Raw genomic sequence first — 20,526 nt, 5'->3', positions numbered from 1 at the left:
AGCGCTTTACGTTAATTCGAGATTAATTAGTCAACAAGTGCTCTGTTTTAAAAACAATTGGTTCATCTTTAATAGGAAAATGCTTCTGTGGAGGGATGTTGGACGCTTCTACCCAGGAGACAAATAGAGAAAAGTTTAACGTTGTACGCCGCCAAAGCGACAAATGATGAGTACGGCGAAAGACGCTTGTGTTGCCGGTGTGTTTGTCGATCGCTTTGTTTTAACTCCCCTAAAAGCTGCTTGCTTGTCTGCAATAATCTGAACCTCTCGCTTTTCTCTTTTTATCTCCCCCTTATCCTTAAAAGAAGAACCCATTCTAATTGAGAATTTTAAATATAAACCGCCCAAAACAGGCATATAAAACTTTGGGCATTCAGCAGGACTTGATGAAGGACAAGTACATCAGACCATGGTTTCTGTACTGGCTTCTATCAAGTGTGTTCCACAAGTGCAGAGAGTACTGCAGTCAATATAATCGACATTCTATCCGAGATCATGGAAAACATCTGCAAATAACACGCATTCTCATTAGCATTGATTCGGAAACTCATAATTTGGGGCGATAGATGAAGCGATGCCAAATGACTTATGATTCCGGATTGTCAATCCATCAAAGAGGACAAAGATGTTTGACTTGCGGTGCGAGCTGTGATGGCGAGGCTGCTCGAAAAACAGTACTAGCAGATATCCTTAGCCATGGTTAGGGGTTATAGGACGTGCATTTTCCAAGAAGCACATTTCTCTGCGTTTCTCCACAGTTTCAATTCCATAAAATTGGTAGCTGCACAGAAGTACTCTGGTTATCTTTCATTTACTTGGCATAGACAATAATCCCATCTTTCCAAGCCCAAAAATATAAAACTAAAAATAATTCACAAGGGCATGGTAGGGGAGACAAATTCTTTCGGGCAGGATTCCAACTTCGGACAGTGATTTTTCATGAAAGCCTGTGCCGTGTCCATTAACTTATGAAATTCCTTAGTCTTCCCATAAAATTGCCGCTTATCTTCCTCACAAGCTCTTGTAATCTTACGTATCTTGTGGACGGTCACTCTTAACTCTGACATAGCCTCTTCAATCTGCATCTTGAGTTGAGAACTCTCTGGCGAAGCATTGATCTGAATTTCTGACATGACAACAGGAAAGAATATGTCTGGCTTCCTGAAGAGGTAAAATGGTAAACCAGGTCACTCGTAGCAGAAAATGGAGATATCCTCCCGTAAAACGTGAACTAGCAAACAGGTCAACCAAGAACTCAGGAGCTGTAATAATCAACAAAGCATGTAGTACAGTGTTGTGAAACTTGTTTAAAATAATGAAACGATTAGAAGAAAAAACCCACAGGATGTCCTTGCTCCTGCTACAGCTTTTACAGCAAAGAAAAAACTTCCTTGATCAATTTGAAGAATGATTGACTATGCATCCAAAATGTCTCACACCCTTTTCTCAATCTAAAAAAAAAATGCAAAGAAGTATATATTTAGCTTGATCACTAAATAGCAACCAACTTCCTTTTCTATTTTGATTTCAGTTAGGTCAGATCCTGGTCACAGAAATTTTCTAGTTACTTGCAACATCTGGAAATTGGAGGGAGAAACAGAGATACCAGAAGCCAAGAGAAATCAATCCATCCTCTCGTATTATCCCACCGTCCAGCGATACAGCACCGTGATCTATGCAGACACGAGCCTGCTTCATGTGTTCTCTGGTGTCATAAACCTGTAACTTGCCAAAAAACCGATAAAACAGTGTTTCTCGAAGACCAAGGCCTTTGGTTGTTCTTGTAATCAAATGATCGACGGCTATGTCGACCATGTTAACTGCGTATCCCATGAAGCCCGGAGGAATTTCTCCATTGGGCAAGGTAGGATGAGGCAAAGCCAGTTTCCTCTGAGGATCACAGCCTTCAAACTCTCCTCTATATGGGCTGCCAAAGATTTATTGCAAATGACTGAGGAAATGCTTTCGACAACTCAATTAAGTTGGTTGAGGAATATGATCTTCCATAACACTAAATGTTATAAAATAAAAAATATTACGACTTTTGTACCTTATTTCCTCAAGACATATGACACGGAATTCACGACTAATAGACTTGCCAAGTTCAGCTGCTTTTGCATAAACAGCATTTTGGAGATCAACTTCTCCGTTTTCGTCATACTTCTCGAGACTAAATGCGGTCTCAAAGTTTGTGCACACAATCCCAAGCATTTGATCTTCACCCAGATACTTGGCTAAGATCCTTCGAAATGGAAAAATGCAACTTTAGGTATCGATTTCTCTAAAAGGTGAAAAAGGGAATTTGCAACATTGAACAAGTGGGTCAGATGGAAGGGTCAGTGATAGTTTACCTGCTAAGCTCAATATTGCAAATTGTTCCAAGAAGTGCAACCACACCAATGATGCCATCTCTAGATCTTCTATGCGGTCCTTCTGAAGGAAAATTTCTGATAAGTTCACAGAGAACAGAAGCCGCCGAGCCATCTCTGTTTTCTATCATGTCCATCATTTCCTCTTTGGTGAAAAAGCAGTTCAAGGGGGAAGGCTCTGCATAAACTGTAAAAGTTGGTCATCCACACAAACCTAACTTGGTAATGTAGGTCCTACTTGTCACAACTGAATTTGCTAGGTAAAATGAATAATTGCGCCCCAGGTGATTTTGGTGAAAAGCAACCATTAACAGAGCAATCATTTTCATCCTAACTTGATTTAGATCTATATATTTTGTACATTGGAATGAACGGCAAATCGTTCTTTAAAAAGCATCACATTCTCTCATCTAGAGACAAAGATGATAATACTATGAGAGTCATAATATGACAATCAAAATATGGATTTATATTCTTTAAACTTTCCAAACTAAGTAGCCGTAGGTCACTGATATTGACAAGACCACAAGGGCAAAGAAATGCACATCATCGCAAAAGAGTGTTGCATGCATTTATGAAAACCAATTATCCTTCAGAAATGACATTAACCAAGACGAATCACCTCCCAACTCCATCAAGGATTGCTCTATTTCAACCTTCCGGTCATGCAGCAACTTCAGTACCTTTTCCCGATGTCCAATTCGCGAACCAGTTTCAAGAATGTCATCCTCAAGAACCTGCGAGGAGCAGTAATTGTAAGTCATAAAGCACAACTGATCACATAAGTATGTGAGAATGATGGGCAATAGCTGCAACTAACTGAACTCATTGGAACATGAGAAAAGCTTAAATTTAGAATCTTAAAGCCAGGTACTTAAAAGAATAATTATGACTACAAGATTACAGTGGGAATTTATAAACCACAAGTAACCAGATTTATGATAGCAATCAATAAAGATCTAATACAATACCTTCTCATTCTTGATGATGGAAAGTACATTCTGTACATCAATAGGGGTTGATGTGTCCTGAAGCATCATTGCATCCCTATTTCGACATACAGTTTGAATCTCAGGCTGCAAATCTGAAGAAGGCTGAACGCCAATCTGCATACACAAATCAAGTACGATAAATGTACCAATGCAAATTACCAACAAATTACCAGAAATAAACATTGCGACCTTGATGCTTAAAGATAACTCTTGGTGACGAGAATGAACAGCAGAAAAGCTAAAGCACCCAGCATCTTGAGGGACAGTAAGAGAAGGAATAGTGCATCTCCCCTTTCGAAAAGCATATAAAGTGGTCGATTTTGTAACGGACGAGTCCAGTTTGATGGAAAGTGTATGAAAATGGCCATTTCCTTCATCGTTGTGGATATTCTCATCGAGATTACCCTCTGAATCCACAATTTCGAAGACAAAATTTTCTAGTTGGGAACCAGCTGCACAAAGCTGAGGCACCTGCAAATCAAGCCAACATTAAAACAAGTTTCTGAAATTGAAATCATTGTGCAACTAAAAGCAGAAGACTATACTAACTGGTTCTGCAACTCTGAGCTCCCTTTTTTCTGTTTGGAACTCTTCCTTGAATATTTCTTCACCACCGGCTATAACAGACAGTGATGCTGTATGCAGGTAATGAATGTAGATATCCCCAGACAGTCAGTGAAACTCAAAACACTTAATAGTACAACTATTGAAGCTTCACTTTCAGCGCAGCTGCTAAGTGATGACAGTCTGGAACCAACTGGAGTTTCTTTCAATAAAATGAAATGTGAATTCATACCCTCCAGTGAACTTAACAACATAAATAGTTGTTGGTAAAGAAATTGCACTTTTTTCAGATGCCTAACACTCCTAATCCTTATTGTAATAGTATAAAATTATCAGAACATGATCATACACATACAGAAAAATAGACTTTGACCAAAGCTTTAAAATCACAATTACGAAGGGAACATTACATTCTCAGTTCCTTACTCATCCCCCTACCCACAAATCTCGTTAGTGACTCCATATAAAATTTAAACAGAAGTATTAAGATAAATGCTGAGTGAAAATGAAATACAGACACGTAATTTTACTAAAATAAATTATCATCGACTGAAATGTCCAAGAAGCAAAATTAAAATAAAACACCTTCTTGATGAAACTATGGGATTTCATGTCCATATCACAGAAAGCCTGCACTCTGAGAAAAGGGATTATTATTTACCGCATGTATTGGGAGTACCCAAATCCTTGTTTACAGAATTCATGTTAAGCTTTGATTGATCAACGCTACAATGAATAACTGAAGTAGATAGACCTAGAGCGTAACTATACTAAATCGAATAAACTGTATGTCAATGCATAAGTTTGAAGATATGAAAGGTGACCCAATGTAATACTCTTAAAATATTGATTCATCGAGTCTACTGGATGATTAATGCAATCCTTTCTTTGAGTCAATTAAAACAATTAGTATGGTAAATTGAAACTCAAACTTTGTTCTCATTACAGTAAACCCCAAGCTATGCGTCAATAATGCTACCTCTCATGTTTCTTATGTTTTACATAATGGCTAAGTTCTTCTCATTTTCAATTCAATTAAGGTTAAAGTTATTTCACCAAGAGAGACAAGAAAAACTCCAAAAAAGAACATATGATCGAGTTGTCGCTTTACTAGCAAGAGTTTTCGAACCCTCATCAAGAAAGAGATATTAGTTCGAAAAGAATGAAAACAAGTATAGATTATTTTAGAATAAGGATGAAACTTTTCAGTGAGAAAAGGTAATTATGATAGGCTGAGTATGCTTTTCTTTTACTATTGAGTTTCCAAGTTATTTGCTTCTTGTAACTTCCTTTATTATATCAAGATTTATGAGTCCACCCTCGGTAGAGACTTCAATTCAAAACAAACTGCATTGATTTCATGGCACGTGTAGGAACTAAGAAGTTAGTCACGATAATCAAAATTAACAGGCATTGCATTGTAAAGAAAATGCCCCATCGATGATGGACCCAATAATAGTTTACAACGTGATACTAACTGTAGAAGGTTGGGATTATAAATTGGACCATAAATGGGCATTATTTCGAATGGCCATAGGCCTAGTAGTAGCATTCTTGGTTGCAGACTCAATCAGTAAATTAATATGTAATCACGAGCTGAGCTACAAAACTGCAAAAAGAGAAGGAAATATGCCTGAGAGTAAGTCCTAACAGACCACTTGCCCCCTAAAATGGTGAGTACATGGTTTCATAAAAATTCAGATATAGCTTGTGAAAGTTATTGCAAGAATTTGAGCTATACTCCACTCTACTTCACTTGATGTTCTTTTGCAAGCATAGATTCCTTCAACAAAAGATTTCCCAGAAAACATTACAAGAGATCAAAGTAAAAGTTTAAGCTACAAACTCAAGGCTCATACCATCTTGACCGTAACCTGCAGTAACTTTCAACATGCCACCAAGATGAACAAATCCATCATGATCCACCTGAACAAGAAATTCATTCCTTGTCTTAAATAATTTTTGACAGAGGTTAAATCATTATCAATGGATTTGGTGCTTCAAATATTGTATGAATACACAATACACATCTACAACTACGCCAATTCTTTTTTGGGCCACCAACATGCTACTTCAACGTTTCGACAGTTTATGCCCAATATCTAAAATGTCAGCAGGGTCATTCCCAATAATAACAACATAAATGTAGGTAAAAATGAGAGCAAAATCACCACAAAGTTCATGTTGCTTCAGTTAAACAGTCCCATGCACCTCATACACAACTACGGAAATATAAGTGCCCTGACTAAGATGCTTAATTGAATGCCGATGTGTCAACAAAGGCCATCTTTAAAGCTTTGTTTGGGAGAGTGGGGGGAAGAAAATTTAGGTGTAAGTACACAAAACTGACTTTTCCTTCCATACTCACGAAAATTCCGAATTCTCACCTACCCACTTTCCACCCAAATTTTCATTTTCCCATTTTCCTTCATCTTCCAAACATAGAATAAGAGAACAAATCACCATTTACAGAATTTACTCATTAGCACCGCAGGGAATTTGGGAAAGCACATCACCTTGTGCTTTTTACCCATCTGATCTTCAATGGAAAATCCCTCAACCTTCAAAAGAACTTCAGATCCCTTCAATGCATGATTTCCATATGCATCAAACATCTGAAGGAAATGAATCAAACGAAAGGCATAAGCAAGGGTGCCAAATAATTGCTTCTGCAAATATACAGCGGAATATATGCTAAACACAATGATAATTCCAGTTTGGAACAGGTCATCTTGTACTTCTTTTTCTGTTGTACGGTGAAGTTCTACAAGGTACATGATAAAAAAGTTCAAAGAAGTTCTGCCTCAGATACTTGTTACTTTTCTTTTGAAAGGAGAAAGACCAGGCCTCAATTTCCATCCAATAAGATACCTTATGAAAGACTAAGAACTATACATGGCAAGTAAAATAATTGCCATGGCGATCAGGAAAACGCGCTGAGGACTATGACTATGCAATATGTGCACACAAGTAACAGTCTGAACGTGATTGAGTATTGTCTCATACAAATAATGCTAGAAACTTCATTCACAATTAGGCTTAAGGGCTTGAGAGGATCTGCTTTTACCTCCAATTTGAGTTCTTGTACTATGCACCCAGGAAGCATTTGAATACTTTGCATAGATGGATGTGCCAAAACTCGCCGCATGTGTCCAGGAATAACTATGAGAAAGTTGAGAAAATAATTGCCAGGCATATCAATAGCTGAACAATCACCAAATCTTGTGCTCATGCCTGTAAAGGAATTTAATCTGGAATGTGATACCTTGACATGGTACAGAAATTGACAAAGATTCATCTGGTGGACATAGAAGCATTGTGCCCTCATAGCTTGGCCGGATAATGTCTAAATCCCCACTTTCTATTAGTAAATCCTACACAATCGGTAAATCTGAGTTACCACAACAATGCGTTGTAAAGTGTACAAATCTGAGATGGGCCTGACATACATAGATGTGCATGGTACCTTAATTCTTAGAGTCTTTTTATCGGCCAAACGGCATGCCTTCATTTTCTTTACACAAATCAACGTGCCTTTGCGCATCTTGAATTGCAAATTGACTTTTGGAGTTGATGGAAATGGGATGAGGTTCTCATATCTGTCATAACATGCAACATCTAAAGGTGTAAAGCATGATCCAACCCTGTCAAAATAGCCCATAAATTACATTATAAACCTGGAGCGCCACATATAAACAAAAGAACAAAATTGGTACTTTCAAAAACTTCTTACCATCCTTACCTGACTTTAAGATGCTTATTCTGATCATATCCCAAAAGTTGCCACCTTCCAACCTCAGCAGATGCATGAACTGTTACCTCTTTTTCACAGTTCTTACAGCTTGTCTCATCCTGATCTCAAGTATATATCAACAAAATGATTGAGAGGTATTACACTGTAAAAAGAGTATTTGGTAATAAAGTTTGTCCCTGCTTTTTTTGCTGGCAGAAAAGGGAAGGAAGAGGCTTGCTTACCGTATGGAACAAAAATCTATATACACCGGATTTCTGAAATAGGTCATGTGACTTGTGCTGCAAGGAAAAGATGTATAGACCATGAAATCCTCTATGACTAGACGGTGTCACGCGAGATGAATAGAGATGACTTTCTTGACCATTGTCAGAATCGCCACTGAATTTGACTTCCATAGACATTTCCATTTTATTTTTGACAATGTACTTCTGATCCAAGTTCTTTGGGGCAGTGGAGTAACTGAAATTTGCTGGCCGTACAACTGCTACAATTTCCTTTGGAGGGTCTTGTCCAGCAGGAATGGGTGCATGAACTGGTACTGCCTGAAAACAAAAAGATTAAAAAACAAAAAATGAATAGGCTAGTAATATAGACAGAGGACAGATAATAGTATTTTCAGGTCAGCGGTTATTCTGAGGAGAAGGAACAATATGTATCACCAAGCAGAAATTCTCTTTAGCTCTTAAATCTTTCAGACCCACAGATTTCACGTAAATGCTATAAAATACTCGAACAAGGTTATATAGGATGCTTTAATAAATACTGCCTGCAGTCACATGTGATTTGAAGATTGATTTTTTTTGGGGTCAAAATTTGAAGATCGATTTACAAAACCCTAACGAGACACTTACCCCATGAACTCCTAACTCTTCACATTGGTTGGCATCTAGCAAGTCAATCGAAGATGGTGCTTTCAAGCGGTGCTTCTCCAACTGGCACTCCCACTCGGATTTCCCAACAGCTACTAACTGTGTTTAAAAGCTCAAGATTGAGTAGAGATCACAAAGAATTGCTATTCTGGACATAATATGACATAAACAAGTAAAATGACATTCAAAAAATTAAATAGATACCTTTCCAGAGTCAATGACTCCAATAGGTATAGATACAGAACTCTGAACCTCCAAGCAAACATTTCCATCATGCTTATTGAGGATGCAGCCTTTCTCATCAGGCACCCCTAGCGGCCTTTTACCCACAATAACGCAGGGACAGCTTGTTAGCAGAATCTTGAGGTATCCAATCGGTTGATGAAAACTGAAAATACTTCAACCACAGAAGATCAACAAGTGATTTACCTGCACATGATTCGTGCTTCCCCTGCAGAGACAAGACCATCAGATTAATTGACCAATACACTTAATTGAACAGAATAGAGAAACATCGTCACAATAAATAAACTGTTTTCTCAATCAAGTTGAGGGATCTTCTCATTTAAAAATCCCCTATGAGCAGATAGACGGTTAAAACTTGATCCAAAGGTTTTTCTCCAACTTAATACATGATCTAATTCTTTCATTTCAATCCTCATGCACATAAGTATTGACTTATGGTTCAAATGGAAAATGCTGCCACTGATTGATGTGCGGCACTTCTAAGGAACCTCCCTTTCAGTCCAAAATTCCTTGGAAAACTTAACATAAATAATTCATTGATGGCGAAATAATAAAATTGTCGGAAAACTTTTCACTAATATGGGACGGGCACACATTTGAAACTTAGAGTTACCAAAGAAACTATAACGTCTGTACATATTAACGCAGTGTATCTCTTTCTGTTTCATATCGCATGCTCAACAGAAGATTCTATTCTGTTAAGTATAAACATGATCTGTTAGACGTACTGAGATAATCTACCATGGCCACAATAAAAGTATCGTTTTGGCAGAAAGCTCAAAATAAAAGCAACTAAATGCATGCATGTATAACATTTCTTACCACCACCGTCTCCTTGAAGTCCTTCAAGCAAAAAATATTCCAGAGTAGCATAAACATTGTTGTTGTGCACTCCGGCACATGCTCCTTTCAGAATTTTGATTTTCTGGCCACGTCTCCAAGATACTCCCTTCCTTTTCATCCGACGGTGCACTCTCACAACTAAGATATAGATATTTAAATTAACCAATTGCACCATGAGAAGCAAAACAAACAAATAATAGGTAAAACCAGAAGCAGTACAGTTGAAGAAGTTCAAAAAATATCAAGCATTTTGCCCAAAACACGAAAAGACTGAATGGCAAGCCACTAGCATGCGACATAGCTGAGCTTAACTGGTGATCCACTAAATTATGATATAAATACTTCTACATACCGTCAGATGATACACCAAGTGCCTTCTTGTTTCCAGGGTTGATTATGAAAACAGCTTGGTCTTCGCCGCTGTCAACCTCTTCATCATAACGTTCATGCATTTGGATAATCCAATCACAATATTCCTTTTCCAATTGTAAAGGAGTCAACAACTTCTCTTCTCTACAGATTTTAAATTTTATTTCTACATAATGGAAAAAAGATTCATTAAGGACTTTAAAGTGAAAACCATGTAAGTTCAAGAAAAAGATAGTGGGTGTAAATACAAGCATGACCTTTAACTCCATCAAGAGGCCTGCCAATTTTTTTAAGAGCACTGGTAAATGGGCTGTGCTGGGCCAAATCTGTCTGTAAAAAGTAAGGAGCACTGAGCATCTCTATATGAAAGTTCCACAAGAAGATGAGCAATTTACATTTCTCAAGCAATTTAGATGAGGACTATATGTCAATCTACCTATTTTGGTCCTTTAATTTAGCAATTTAGATTAGGACTCTATGCCAATCTACCTATTTTTGGCCTTCAATTACTCTTTCTGTAAAGCAAAGTATTTCAAGTACTGAACCATTTACATAAGAAAGACATGTTTTAGCTTCAATGTTTTCCGAAAGTACATTATTTGCTTATCAAGCAAAGAGTCAGCTCAACAGATATTAGACAAATGAAGAACCAAAAGAAAAGGAAGTGAAGAAGACCTGTCTTTGAAATTTTGATCATCAAACTTATTGCCGTTTCCAATTAATTGAATTTAAAAAATTTATTAAATTGTGTTAAGATATCATAAACTCATCCTAAAATCTACGTGTGTCAACTCAAAAAACCTTTAAATTTCAATAAAAGCATTATTCTACTGCAAAGGCATACAGGTACTGTGTTTGCATAGTTCTAACCTTCTCCCTGGCTAGGTAACAGCAATGAGAAAGATTTGAAACATTACTGTCAACTGATATATAATAGACGAATGACAACATGTTTTGCCCACAGATATAACACTTAAAAGGAACTACTAAGACATTGAATTCAAATGTACTAATATGTCAACATAAAGAGGACTCAACTCTGATCAAACTTATGACAGCCACATTAAAAATGCTACCATTTTATCCATAAAAGGGCACATTCCCACCAACATACATCATGAAATTTCAGAAGAATCACTTTGGAAACATATGAATAATCTGGAGACATTTTTCATTTTTTGTGTTCCTGCTCCAGTTTGCACCTCAGAAACTGCACGCTCTGTTTGGCCTTACTACGAGAAATCTCTATTCCATATGTTTTCAGTAGATCAAAATGGAAATTCTTGAGTTACATAAAAATATTACAACTGGGAACATGAAGTATTCTAATACTGAAAGCTTGATGGCCCATGTATAGGCAGTAGAGCTCCCCTCACCTTAGAAGTTGTTGGAGAGAATCCAGCATCAGTCTCTGCATCATCAAATTTTATGTCAGACATATTCATGATGTATAGAATTGAAGAAAATGCAGTCTCATCAGATAGGAAAGGTCCGAATAATCAGTGATAACAGTACCAATAAAGCATTTAACTCTAAAGAAAGATCTCCTGAATAAGTGAGCTTTATCTCCTTTCTTATGTCTCTCTTCCATGAATGGAAGCAAACCCTGTGGTAGAAAGCAACCATTAGGATATTGGTTACAACGCTTTTTTTTTCTTTTTTCTTTTTTTGTTAATAATCAAGTTAGCAAATAAGCAGAGACAGTGGAAGCATCGAACATTTGACATTGACGCGATTTAATCCCAAAATTTTCAATTAGATCAAGTTTCTCAAATAGGACCTTCTCAACGTGCACATAAAATTTCTATAAGATAAACCACTATGTATATATATGTTGAGTATTTGTGTTTTCTTGAAAATCTTGTCAGAAATTCCTTCATTTTGGAATAAATCTTACCTTTGATGATATTCCACAAGATACGAGGTGAATATTACATAAAACCTTCACTGTTAATTGAGTAAAATCGAGAAAAATACATGTATAAGCATATTAGAGACCCATTTACTGCAAAATGAGTCTTATTAGCTGACTCAATAGCTTGAAGAAGATGATGTCAACATTTGCATATATGCACTACAAGGGAGGAACAGAAATGAGCAAATGCAATTGAAGTGGGCAAATATATGAAAAAAAAAAGAAAGAAAAAGTAGATTTTAGCAGTTGTCATAGACTAAATGAGTTGCCACAGGCATTTGCTGGACATGAAAGCACATTGATATTGACTATAAGTTTTGGGCAAGATTGCCCACCAAGGAAAGAGGTAGAGCATGTTTTGATGGGGTTAACCATTTGGAAAATTTACTAGAGTTGATAAAAATGAGTTGCACTGCAGCACAACAGCAAAGAAGTCTTGAAATGGCGTCCTGATGTTTCACCGTTGTTCTAGCATGCAATACACGCAACCCGTCACATGATATCTGCTATTCCCAGCACAGCAGCCGCAACATAAAGGTAAGAAAGTGGTCTCATCAAACCTATAAACCAGCCTGGCCAAAATATAAAAAACTTAACCAGCCTAGGAAGTTATACTTGATACCAGCTTTAAACACATCGCGTTTGCTTAATTTCATGCAGGGAATGAGCTACGACTGTTTGATCTTTCATACTAGGGCAATGGCTGTCACAGTCGTCCAACTTCCATTTGCTGAAGATTTAATCAAATTTTTTTCAGGTTTGCAGAATGCTTCCTTTCTTGATGCACTAATATCCATCAGATGAGCAATGGCTGTGACAGTTGTCCAACTTCCAAAAGGATAACCATGGGTCGAGGCGTCTAAACCTCGCTTCATGGACGGTTCGGGGAAAATGGATTATGAAGGACTATTGGGCCACTAGATTTAGAGAGCGGAGAAAAAGAAAAGTTTAAATAACCATCTGTTAACAGGGGGCCATATCCAAAAGGATAAAGGCTTGAAGATGTGTGATCAATAACAATGTAAGCTGTACTACTTTAAAGCAGCATAACATTTAAGGATCGTGAAATTTTCTGTTGGTTTTTAGGCATTTAAGCCTGCATCTCACCATCCTAATCTTATGTAATGCAAGGGAGTTGCCTGGGCGTTTTGTTTCATCAGCTTTTCTTAGTTTGATTATAATATCCGAAAAGATCCACAACTCACCCAGCGAGCATCTGGAAGCAGTCGGCCAAGACGTCGGATTGACACGCGACTGAAAGATTCATAGGTTTCATCAACTTTGCATCCATCAGCTTCTAACTTCTCTAAGATTCTCTCGATGTTTTCCTTCCCCTGGAGTACTTAAATAAAGAACTTCCTCCACAGTAAACTGAAAAGAAAAGAAACTATAAGAATATACTGCCATACCTGAACAACAGGATAGTAGACACACCTCAGGCGAGCATTAGCCTCATGAATTGATGTGGAACCTGAAAAGTGTTGCGACTTATTATATTAGAGACAAGCCGCAATCTGAGTCACATTCTTAGGTAAAACTAGTGCTAAAATCATTGATGCCAACAGACCAAAAGAAGGGCCTAAAAACAATAAAAGGTGGACAACCTAGAATAAAAGACGATAAAACTGTCTCCTCTTTTAAAAAGAAGGGACAGAGAACTACAGATACTTACCAAGTATTCTATTAGCATCAGTGTCCGGTGTGATCGAAAAATGAACTTGAATTATAAAATCAGGACCATTGCATGAATGCAAGTTGGTGATTGCAACCTCCCCGCCTTCAATTTCAGCTAAATCAATACCATTAACCTGACAAAGCACAAACTCATTTCATGGTGCAAAAAGCTTACTATGAGATCCCATTATTGCATAATGGGAACAATTTTTTCCACAAATCATACACTATAACAAGCTCATATCACAAGCGTCTTAATAGCAAACCTTCTCGAATTAGTTTATATATTTGTAGGCATAGCGAGAACAAGAAATCCGAAATTGTTTGTAAAACTGAACAACATAGTTACATAGCTGGATTGTGCCTTTTCTATCCCAACATTAAGAATGTAGACGACTGCCTGATCACAGTGAACTAAAAAGATAAATGCAATAATGGGTACAATTTTTTCTACAAACCATACACTATAACATGCTCATATCATAACCGTCAAAAATAGCAAGCCTCAAATTACTTAATATAGTTGTAGGCATAGCAAAAACAAGAAAATCCAAAATTGCTTGTAAATCTGAAAAACATAGTATTGTGCCTTTTCTATCCCAATATTAAGAATGTAGAAGACTACCCGTTCAAAGTGGACAAAAAAGATAAAAGCATCAAGTGGCTGAAGGAGATAATATTAGAGGCTACCGTATCAACAGTGCATTTCATACCTCGAAATGGACCGGTCTGGTTGTCCTCCTCAAATTAGACAAACCATCACACTGCAAACAATCAAACTAATGAGATAAAATCAAATCTAAGCATCCTATATGATCCTCATAGAAAAAAAGCAAACCTTCATAACCCTGAAAAGTCATTTCACCTACTACTTGCTCTCTTAAACATTGCTCTACCTTGATATCCCCAGTAATACAGCAAGTTAGTCATAGTTATGAATTCACCAGAAGGGAGAACTCATTAGCATAGTTTCAAATCATAGCCAAGAGTAATAATCTCAAAGACATTGACCAAAGCCGTATCCCACATTGACCACAATTGCTAACTGAACCCAACTTGATCTGGTAGCAGCATTTATGAACATTTTGCAGTGATGGCATTATAGCATTATTACATGTGCTATAGCAGTAATTTTTCATAGCAGCATTAAAGAAATTATGATACTACATCGATATTCTATTTGGCAAAATCAACAGAAGTGTTTGAGTTACTCCAATTTCTGCAGAACTTAAACTTTCCACCACCACAACTCCAGGCAATCAAAGATGACATCAAGGCACCATCTAAAATTTGCAAAAATGCAGATCTGTTTGAAAAATCTAGCAAAACCTTTTAAATTGTTAGAAAAATAGATCATTCTAAATTTTACGAAAGTGATACGACTCTTTCCCAAGTTTAGCTGATGAACCTCATAAAGCCAAGAGAAAAAGACCAGCATGACTTTTTCCACTTGTGGTGGAATAGTTTCTTGCTATAACATCTCTATAAAAGTCTTGTTAAAGAGTGCTCGGGACACTTGTTAAGCATACTTATATGAAATGTATCGATTTCTAAAGCATCAACTACACATAACACAAGTAAACAGTGCATCTAAAACTGTAAACTTTCCTCAATTTGTGATTTAACAAGTGCCCTAGGGGCACTCTTTAACAAAATCCTAAAGAAAAACAGATATGATGGCAGCAAACCTGAACATATGGGAAATAGATGTCCTTCAGCTTGCACTGGAGTTGATATAGATTCACCTTTTTCATTCTAGGCTTGAAAATCTCAACCTGTACGGATTTTACACGACAAGACTGCTTTAAAACATCACAACATATTGTCTAGGTATCGAGAATTCACAATATTTACCAGCTCGTGACAAAGCAACAAATACCTGAAAATTTACCGGCAGAATGTATTTAGAACAATACATTCAAGTCATTAACCACATATATATGCCCAAGGCAGTACACGAAAGAAATAAGATTTTTTGCTTAGAACTTCATATTGGAGGCTTTACCCCGTCAACAGATGCCGGCATGCGTGAAGATGTCTTCTATCAATCATTATTGACTTCAAATGTTCCAAGAGTTATGTCTTAACTCAAAGTAGCAGCCATCTTATTTGTTTCATAATCCTTGTGAGGGGGTTTCATCTCTCACTCATGTATAGTTCTCAACTCGCCTCACATCTCCTAGATTTTGAATTCTCCCTATCTCTTCCCACTGTGTTACCTCTCCTATAAATATTTCAATCTTATATCTCAAAAAGAACATATATTTTACTGCCGCTTTAGTGGAGTGACATAATTAGAAAATCTAAAGCCTAAGATTTGCTCAGGAAGACTAACTTTGCCTTGAGGACAAAGTAAAGACATGACCTGAGAAGTCTTTGACTGGCATAATCAGAGAATCTAGACCCTAATAGTCACTCAAGACGACTGACCGATGACCACTTCCAAGTCCTGTGCCATGGCCAAGCCAAAAAACAAATTTCTAGAGCAATGGAGGTTACGAAAAAGGCATGCTTTCAAGAAGTGTCCCGGAGAATTTGGGATGATGCTCAGGTCAGAGCATGACAAATAACCTCCTAGACAATGGTTTTTACCAGATTTTGGAGAGATTAGCTGAGTAAAACCTTCCCAGAAAAAACACATGCAAAAATTCTCCGGGACATAAAAAAAGAAAAGATGTGGCATGTAGTGGCAGAATGTCCTACTGACACTAAAATACAACAACAGAAAGAATGAATTAGAAAAAGTCTACCTTCATGAAGCTTCCTTGAGGTGCTCTGGCACTTTCATTTTCTAAAGGAACCCTTACGCCACCATCAGTCTGAATAAATGATAAAGAAAATGATGACTGGTCGGATAAATCTATGTATGGAACATAACGGAGTCCAGTCAAGAGAAAAATATGACAACAATAAGTTATCAGTGATCTTGCATACTTTCCAAGAGTGTTGAGAACCAGATCTGCTCAATAGAGCTTCTCTCTTCAGATGTAACATGTATACTCTCTTGGATTTCATAGTCTTGGAAGAAACTACGGCATGCCTGTAACTCATTAAAACGTAAAGAGGTGTAAATTACCTCTACAAAATATCATGGGCTACCAGTTTCTACAACTATAATGCTCTGGAACGTACCTTCCCAAATGCATAGAGGCAATTGGTCCTCCATATCCAAACAAGCCAAAGAAAGGCTGCACCACACTCAACAAATTATCGAGAAACCAGAAGCAATTTGAACTTCTAGAGATTTAAAACAGTTAAATTTTCCCGATTCAAAGCAATGTCCAAGCAGTGGAACGGTGAATTGTCAGCTAGTTAGGAACATACTGTCAACTTCTCTCGCATAATTCCGACTCATAGAAAACAGAAGTTTGTGTTTGCTTTCTCTTGGGGGAGGATAGGGAAAAGATACACATCAACAAGATTTTGTTTTTCAATGATCCTAATGCTGCATGGCGCAACAAAGCTTTGAAAATCAATTCCACCGATGAGAAGTGGAAGGTATCAGCAACATTTGCGGGAAAAGGAAGTTAATTCTTTAAAGACATTGAATATTTCATGTCATACTTGACAGTGTATGAATATGGCTGCGGAAAAATCGATTCACTCCAAATATATTGAAGTCAACCAATCATTCACATGCGATACTAGCTTGCATTAATTTCCATCTCTAGGAAATATCAATGGATTCCTGCTACTTGCGAAAGGACATTTTGTATGTCTTTTTTATGCAGAGACTAGGAGATTCAATAAATGTTAAACGTTTAAAGAGAAATTACCATTAGATATGGAGGTTTCCCACCTACTGCCTCAGCTTTAAACTTTCTGTGAAGTGAGGCACCCATCTTTCCCCTAGACAAAAAGAATAAAAACAATACACGAAAAGATACAAAAAGAGAATGAAATCAGAAACCAAGGCTTGCTAGCAAAGGAATTTAATTTTGTAATTATGCATCTCTGTTTTCTTGAAAAAAAAATGTCTGCCCTATAAAGTATATTTCTAAAAGAAATAACTGGAAAGGATACAGTCAGTTTTCTCCATAAAAAAGCTATCATTTTGCATTTAAGTAGCACCAGCCTCTTTTGAAAAATAGATAATTGACTCAAATAATCATCTGAAGAAGATGTAACTCCACATTATCATAGTATGTATGAAATATCATTTCACAAATGTTGTTTCTTCATTTTCAACTAGATAACCAAAATTTACCAAATGCACAGATTTCACCCCTAAGATTGTCTCCTCTAGCCAAAATACTGTTATTGGTATAAGTTGCCATAACCACGTGAGTGTGTGGGTGTATGTGTGGGTTTGAATTAAATGAGGGAAGAAAAAACATTGCTTTAGAGTACTGCATACCACTTTGTTATAGAGTTCTCATCACTGTCATCCATTCCAGGGCCAGTGTCAAAGATTGAGATCTTTTCATCAGATATATCCAAGCTGCAATTTCAAAACAACAGTGATCCAGGCACCAAAGTTCAAACCCAACAAAATGTCAATAATAAGAATGCAGCTATCACAAGCACCAAGATGACAGATGAAATATAGCTAACACGAGATCATATGGCATCAAACACCTATCCTGGTTAATTTCACATATCGTGTTAAAGTAACTGCGACAGTCTCCACTTGAAACTTATGATTTCATAATATATTGCACAAAGATGTTTGCATTGATGAAGTCCTATGTGGTTCAGACTTAAAGAAGAGTTTTGTTGGCAATTAGCAAAGGGCAGTGATACTTCCAAACAAAGGAAAAGCTTCAATGTTGTTTTCCATTACTCTAGTGATTTATTGTTCACTAATTTAGTTGAACAACAAAAATGCGTGTCTACAGTAGTTCATATCTATCCAGTAAACAAGCCATTATTCACCTTTTATACATTTGCTTAGTATAAAAGTTTCCTTTTGAAAAGAAAAGGTTCCATTTATAGGAGAAGTTCTAAGATGCACCCGGTTCAACAACTAGATCGACACAGAGAAGAATCAACCTTTGTACAGCTTCCACCATAAGCCACGATATTAATTCTAATGTTCCACAAATTCTCAGCTTTAAGCCACAAAAAGGTTGATGTTCCAATCCTAATAAACACGTAGCAAGATCAAGACATCACCTAATCAATCTTTTAGTTTTCGGAGGATTAGCCCACACAGCTTGCAAGGAATTATCCTGGTGAAAGGAGCAGGAGTCAGTTTGGCATCAAACATGGATCTCACCTTCCAAAATCATCAGGACAACTTACTATTAAATCTGCAAGAGCAGTTTCAAAAGTATATTCTTCAGGTAGCTCCTTCAACAAGTCTGTATCGGGCGTCAAATCCCACATATTCTGCAAGAAGTTTCATGCACATATCAATGCAATCACTTGAAGAAGCACAGAGAACCAGAGGAACTCTATCATAGCATGTGTGATGTGTTAAAAGGCCATAATACGCTCCCCATATGGTACTAGCAAAATTCACAACAAGAGAACTCCTAGAGGGCAAGTGATACCCATCCTGCAGAATATATCAACAGCTGGGTACGATGCGATAAGAAATACAATACTAACCTCAAAAGTATCAGTTGTGTTGGCAGACCCATCCTAGTTGGGAAAAGAAAATACAAACAGACAGTAAAATAAGAACAGCCATAAAAGTGAATATGCACGATATAAGAACACCGGTACAGTCTACTCTCAGTAAATTAAAAGACAAAGCAAGCGAAAGAAGTATGACTTGCCCCAATACTTACGTGAAGATGCAAGATGTGGCGTTTGTGTGGCTTAAAGTGGGCGAAAATGATTCTGCTTTTGATTTTATGTCCATTGGCATCTTCTATATACGACCCATCGCTCTCCCATGCGATGGGACGTCTCAACTTGAGCAACGGATCCTGTGCTTTGGCTCGAACGTACCTTTCTTTGATCATGAGTATGAAGTCTTCAAGGGGCATGAAGGAGCTGGGGTCCCTTATTGTGATGCCCACAGTAGTCCCATTCGGCAACAGTATTGTAAATCTATATACGCTGTCGATATGACCACCATCATTCGTCGTCTGATCGACGCGCCTCTTCCTGTCGCTCCCACTAGACGGGCTCGGCTCCATCCTTAGCCAGCCCAGAATCTGTTACCCGAAAGGGAAATGGCCTAAGCTGAGCTCGACACAGATCACACGGGTCGAAAAGCACAAACGAGAAAGCAGAGGAAAACATCACTCCCTCAAAGCACATTCGACTGCAGAGCTTCAAAAAGATGATTCCTTTCCGGTCTTTTCTCGTAATACAGAACCAAACACATAGAAAAGGCACGGCGTGTTGTGAACATCAGAACATTTAGACGAATTGGCCGATAAAGCGATCGTTCGAGCAGGCTCGAAACACGGGCCCGGCAGAAGCAAACGAAAAAACCAGACTCTTTCCGACGTCACGCACCGCGCGAACGTGACTCGACGCGACAACAGGCAAAAAGAATTCCTAGAGCTGATCTTTTAACACGACGTCCTCGCGCACCAACTCCAGGTCCGGCGAGAGAAAGATCAACGAGCAAGCACGGGCCACCCGATCGAAACTCGAACAACACGGGCGCCACGTGAACGTCGGAAAAGCGCGAATCAAGGAAGAGGAAGAGGGAAAAGGAAAAGGCGAGAGCGTGCCTGAGCGAGAGCGAGAGCGAGAGCGAGAGCGAAGGGCGATGCAGCAGATACAGCGGAAAGAAAGCCACGGGAGAAAACTTCAGCCCCTGCTGTTCGTGCCTAATGCTGCGAGCGACAAGACGACGAGGAGGAGGAGGAAGGGGGAGGGAAGACGATGACGGAGCGCGACGCCTGTGCACTCTTGCAAAACCCCGAACGACGTAAAGTGGCCGATGCGACGCGCGGACGGGAGGGCTGGCCCCCTTTGAGATCGCGCCACGTGGACGCGGCAGCGGCGACGTCTCGATGGTGCAAAT

The 20,526-nt window shown here is 38.0% G+C and overlaps 1 protein-coding gene across 1 annotated transcript; it reads right to left on the bottom strand.

The window, feature by feature from the left end:
• Nucleotides 1-298: 298 nt before the first annotated feature.
• LOC115686117 (structural maintenance of chromosomes flexible hinge domain-containing protein GMI1) lies at nt 299-20,360 on the bottom strand. The gene is made up of 38 exons (XM_030611309.2): nt 20,231-20,360; nt 19,331-19,702; nt 19,149-19,181; nt 18,840-18,926; nt 18,711-18,766; nt 17,953-18,036; nt 17,372-17,444; nt 16,728-16,783; nt 16,530-16,635; nt 16,346-16,414; nt 15,284-15,370; nt 14,309-14,359; nt 13,594-13,729; nt 13,331-13,392; nt 13,127-13,255; nt 11,522-11,612; nt 11,383-11,417; nt 10,264-10,336; nt 9,990-10,172; nt 9,617-9,775; nt 8,978-8,999; nt 8,753-8,867; nt 8,531-8,647; nt 7,901-8,221; nt 7,668-7,777; nt 7,392-7,569; nt 7,191-7,299; nt 6,993-7,087; nt 6,442-6,540; nt 5,785-5,851; nt 3,911-3,996; nt 3,551-3,832; nt 3,341-3,475; nt 2,992-3,106; nt 2,352-2,556; nt 2,051-2,242; nt 1,607-1,927; nt 299-1,161 (listed from the first exon to the last, which is right to left on the bottom strand). Exons 2-38 carry the CDS (start codon nt 19,682-19,684, stop codon nt 873-875), a joined length of 4,782 nt encoding a protein of 1,593 aa, XP_030467169.2. The 5' UTR covers nt 19,685-19,702; nt 20,231-20,360; the 3' UTR covers nt 299-872.
• Between the last annotated feature and the right edge of the window lie 166 nt (nt 20,361-20,526).

The sequence above is a fragment of the Syzygium oleosum genome, unplaced genomic scaffold (genome assembly GCF_021117445.2).
Source record: "Syzygium oleosum isolate NSW1041296 unplaced genomic scaffold, Sole_v2.1 Sole_v2.31, whole genome shotgun sequence".
Classification (NCBI taxonomy): Eukaryota; Viridiplantae; Streptophyta; class Magnoliopsida; order Myrtales; family Myrtaceae; genus Syzygium; species Syzygium oleosum.
This window is presented reverse-complemented; position numbering and strand designations above follow the sequence as displayed.

Bases quoted from the DNA above. Each gene is read 5' to 3' on its own strand.
- LOC115686117 (XM_030611309.2), bottom strand. From the start codon at position 19,684: ATGGAGCCGAGCCCGTCTAGTGGGAGCGACAGGAAGAGGCGCGTCGAT. The intron at 13,393-13,593 runs GTAAGTATCTGT...AACACTTTTCAG, and splicing joins TGATGCTAATAGAATACTTG to GTTCCACATCAATTCATGAG. The intron at 1,928-2,050 runs GTACAAAAGTCG...AATCTTTGGCAG, and splicing joins ATATGTCTTGAGGAAATAAG to CCCATATAGAGGAGAGTTTG.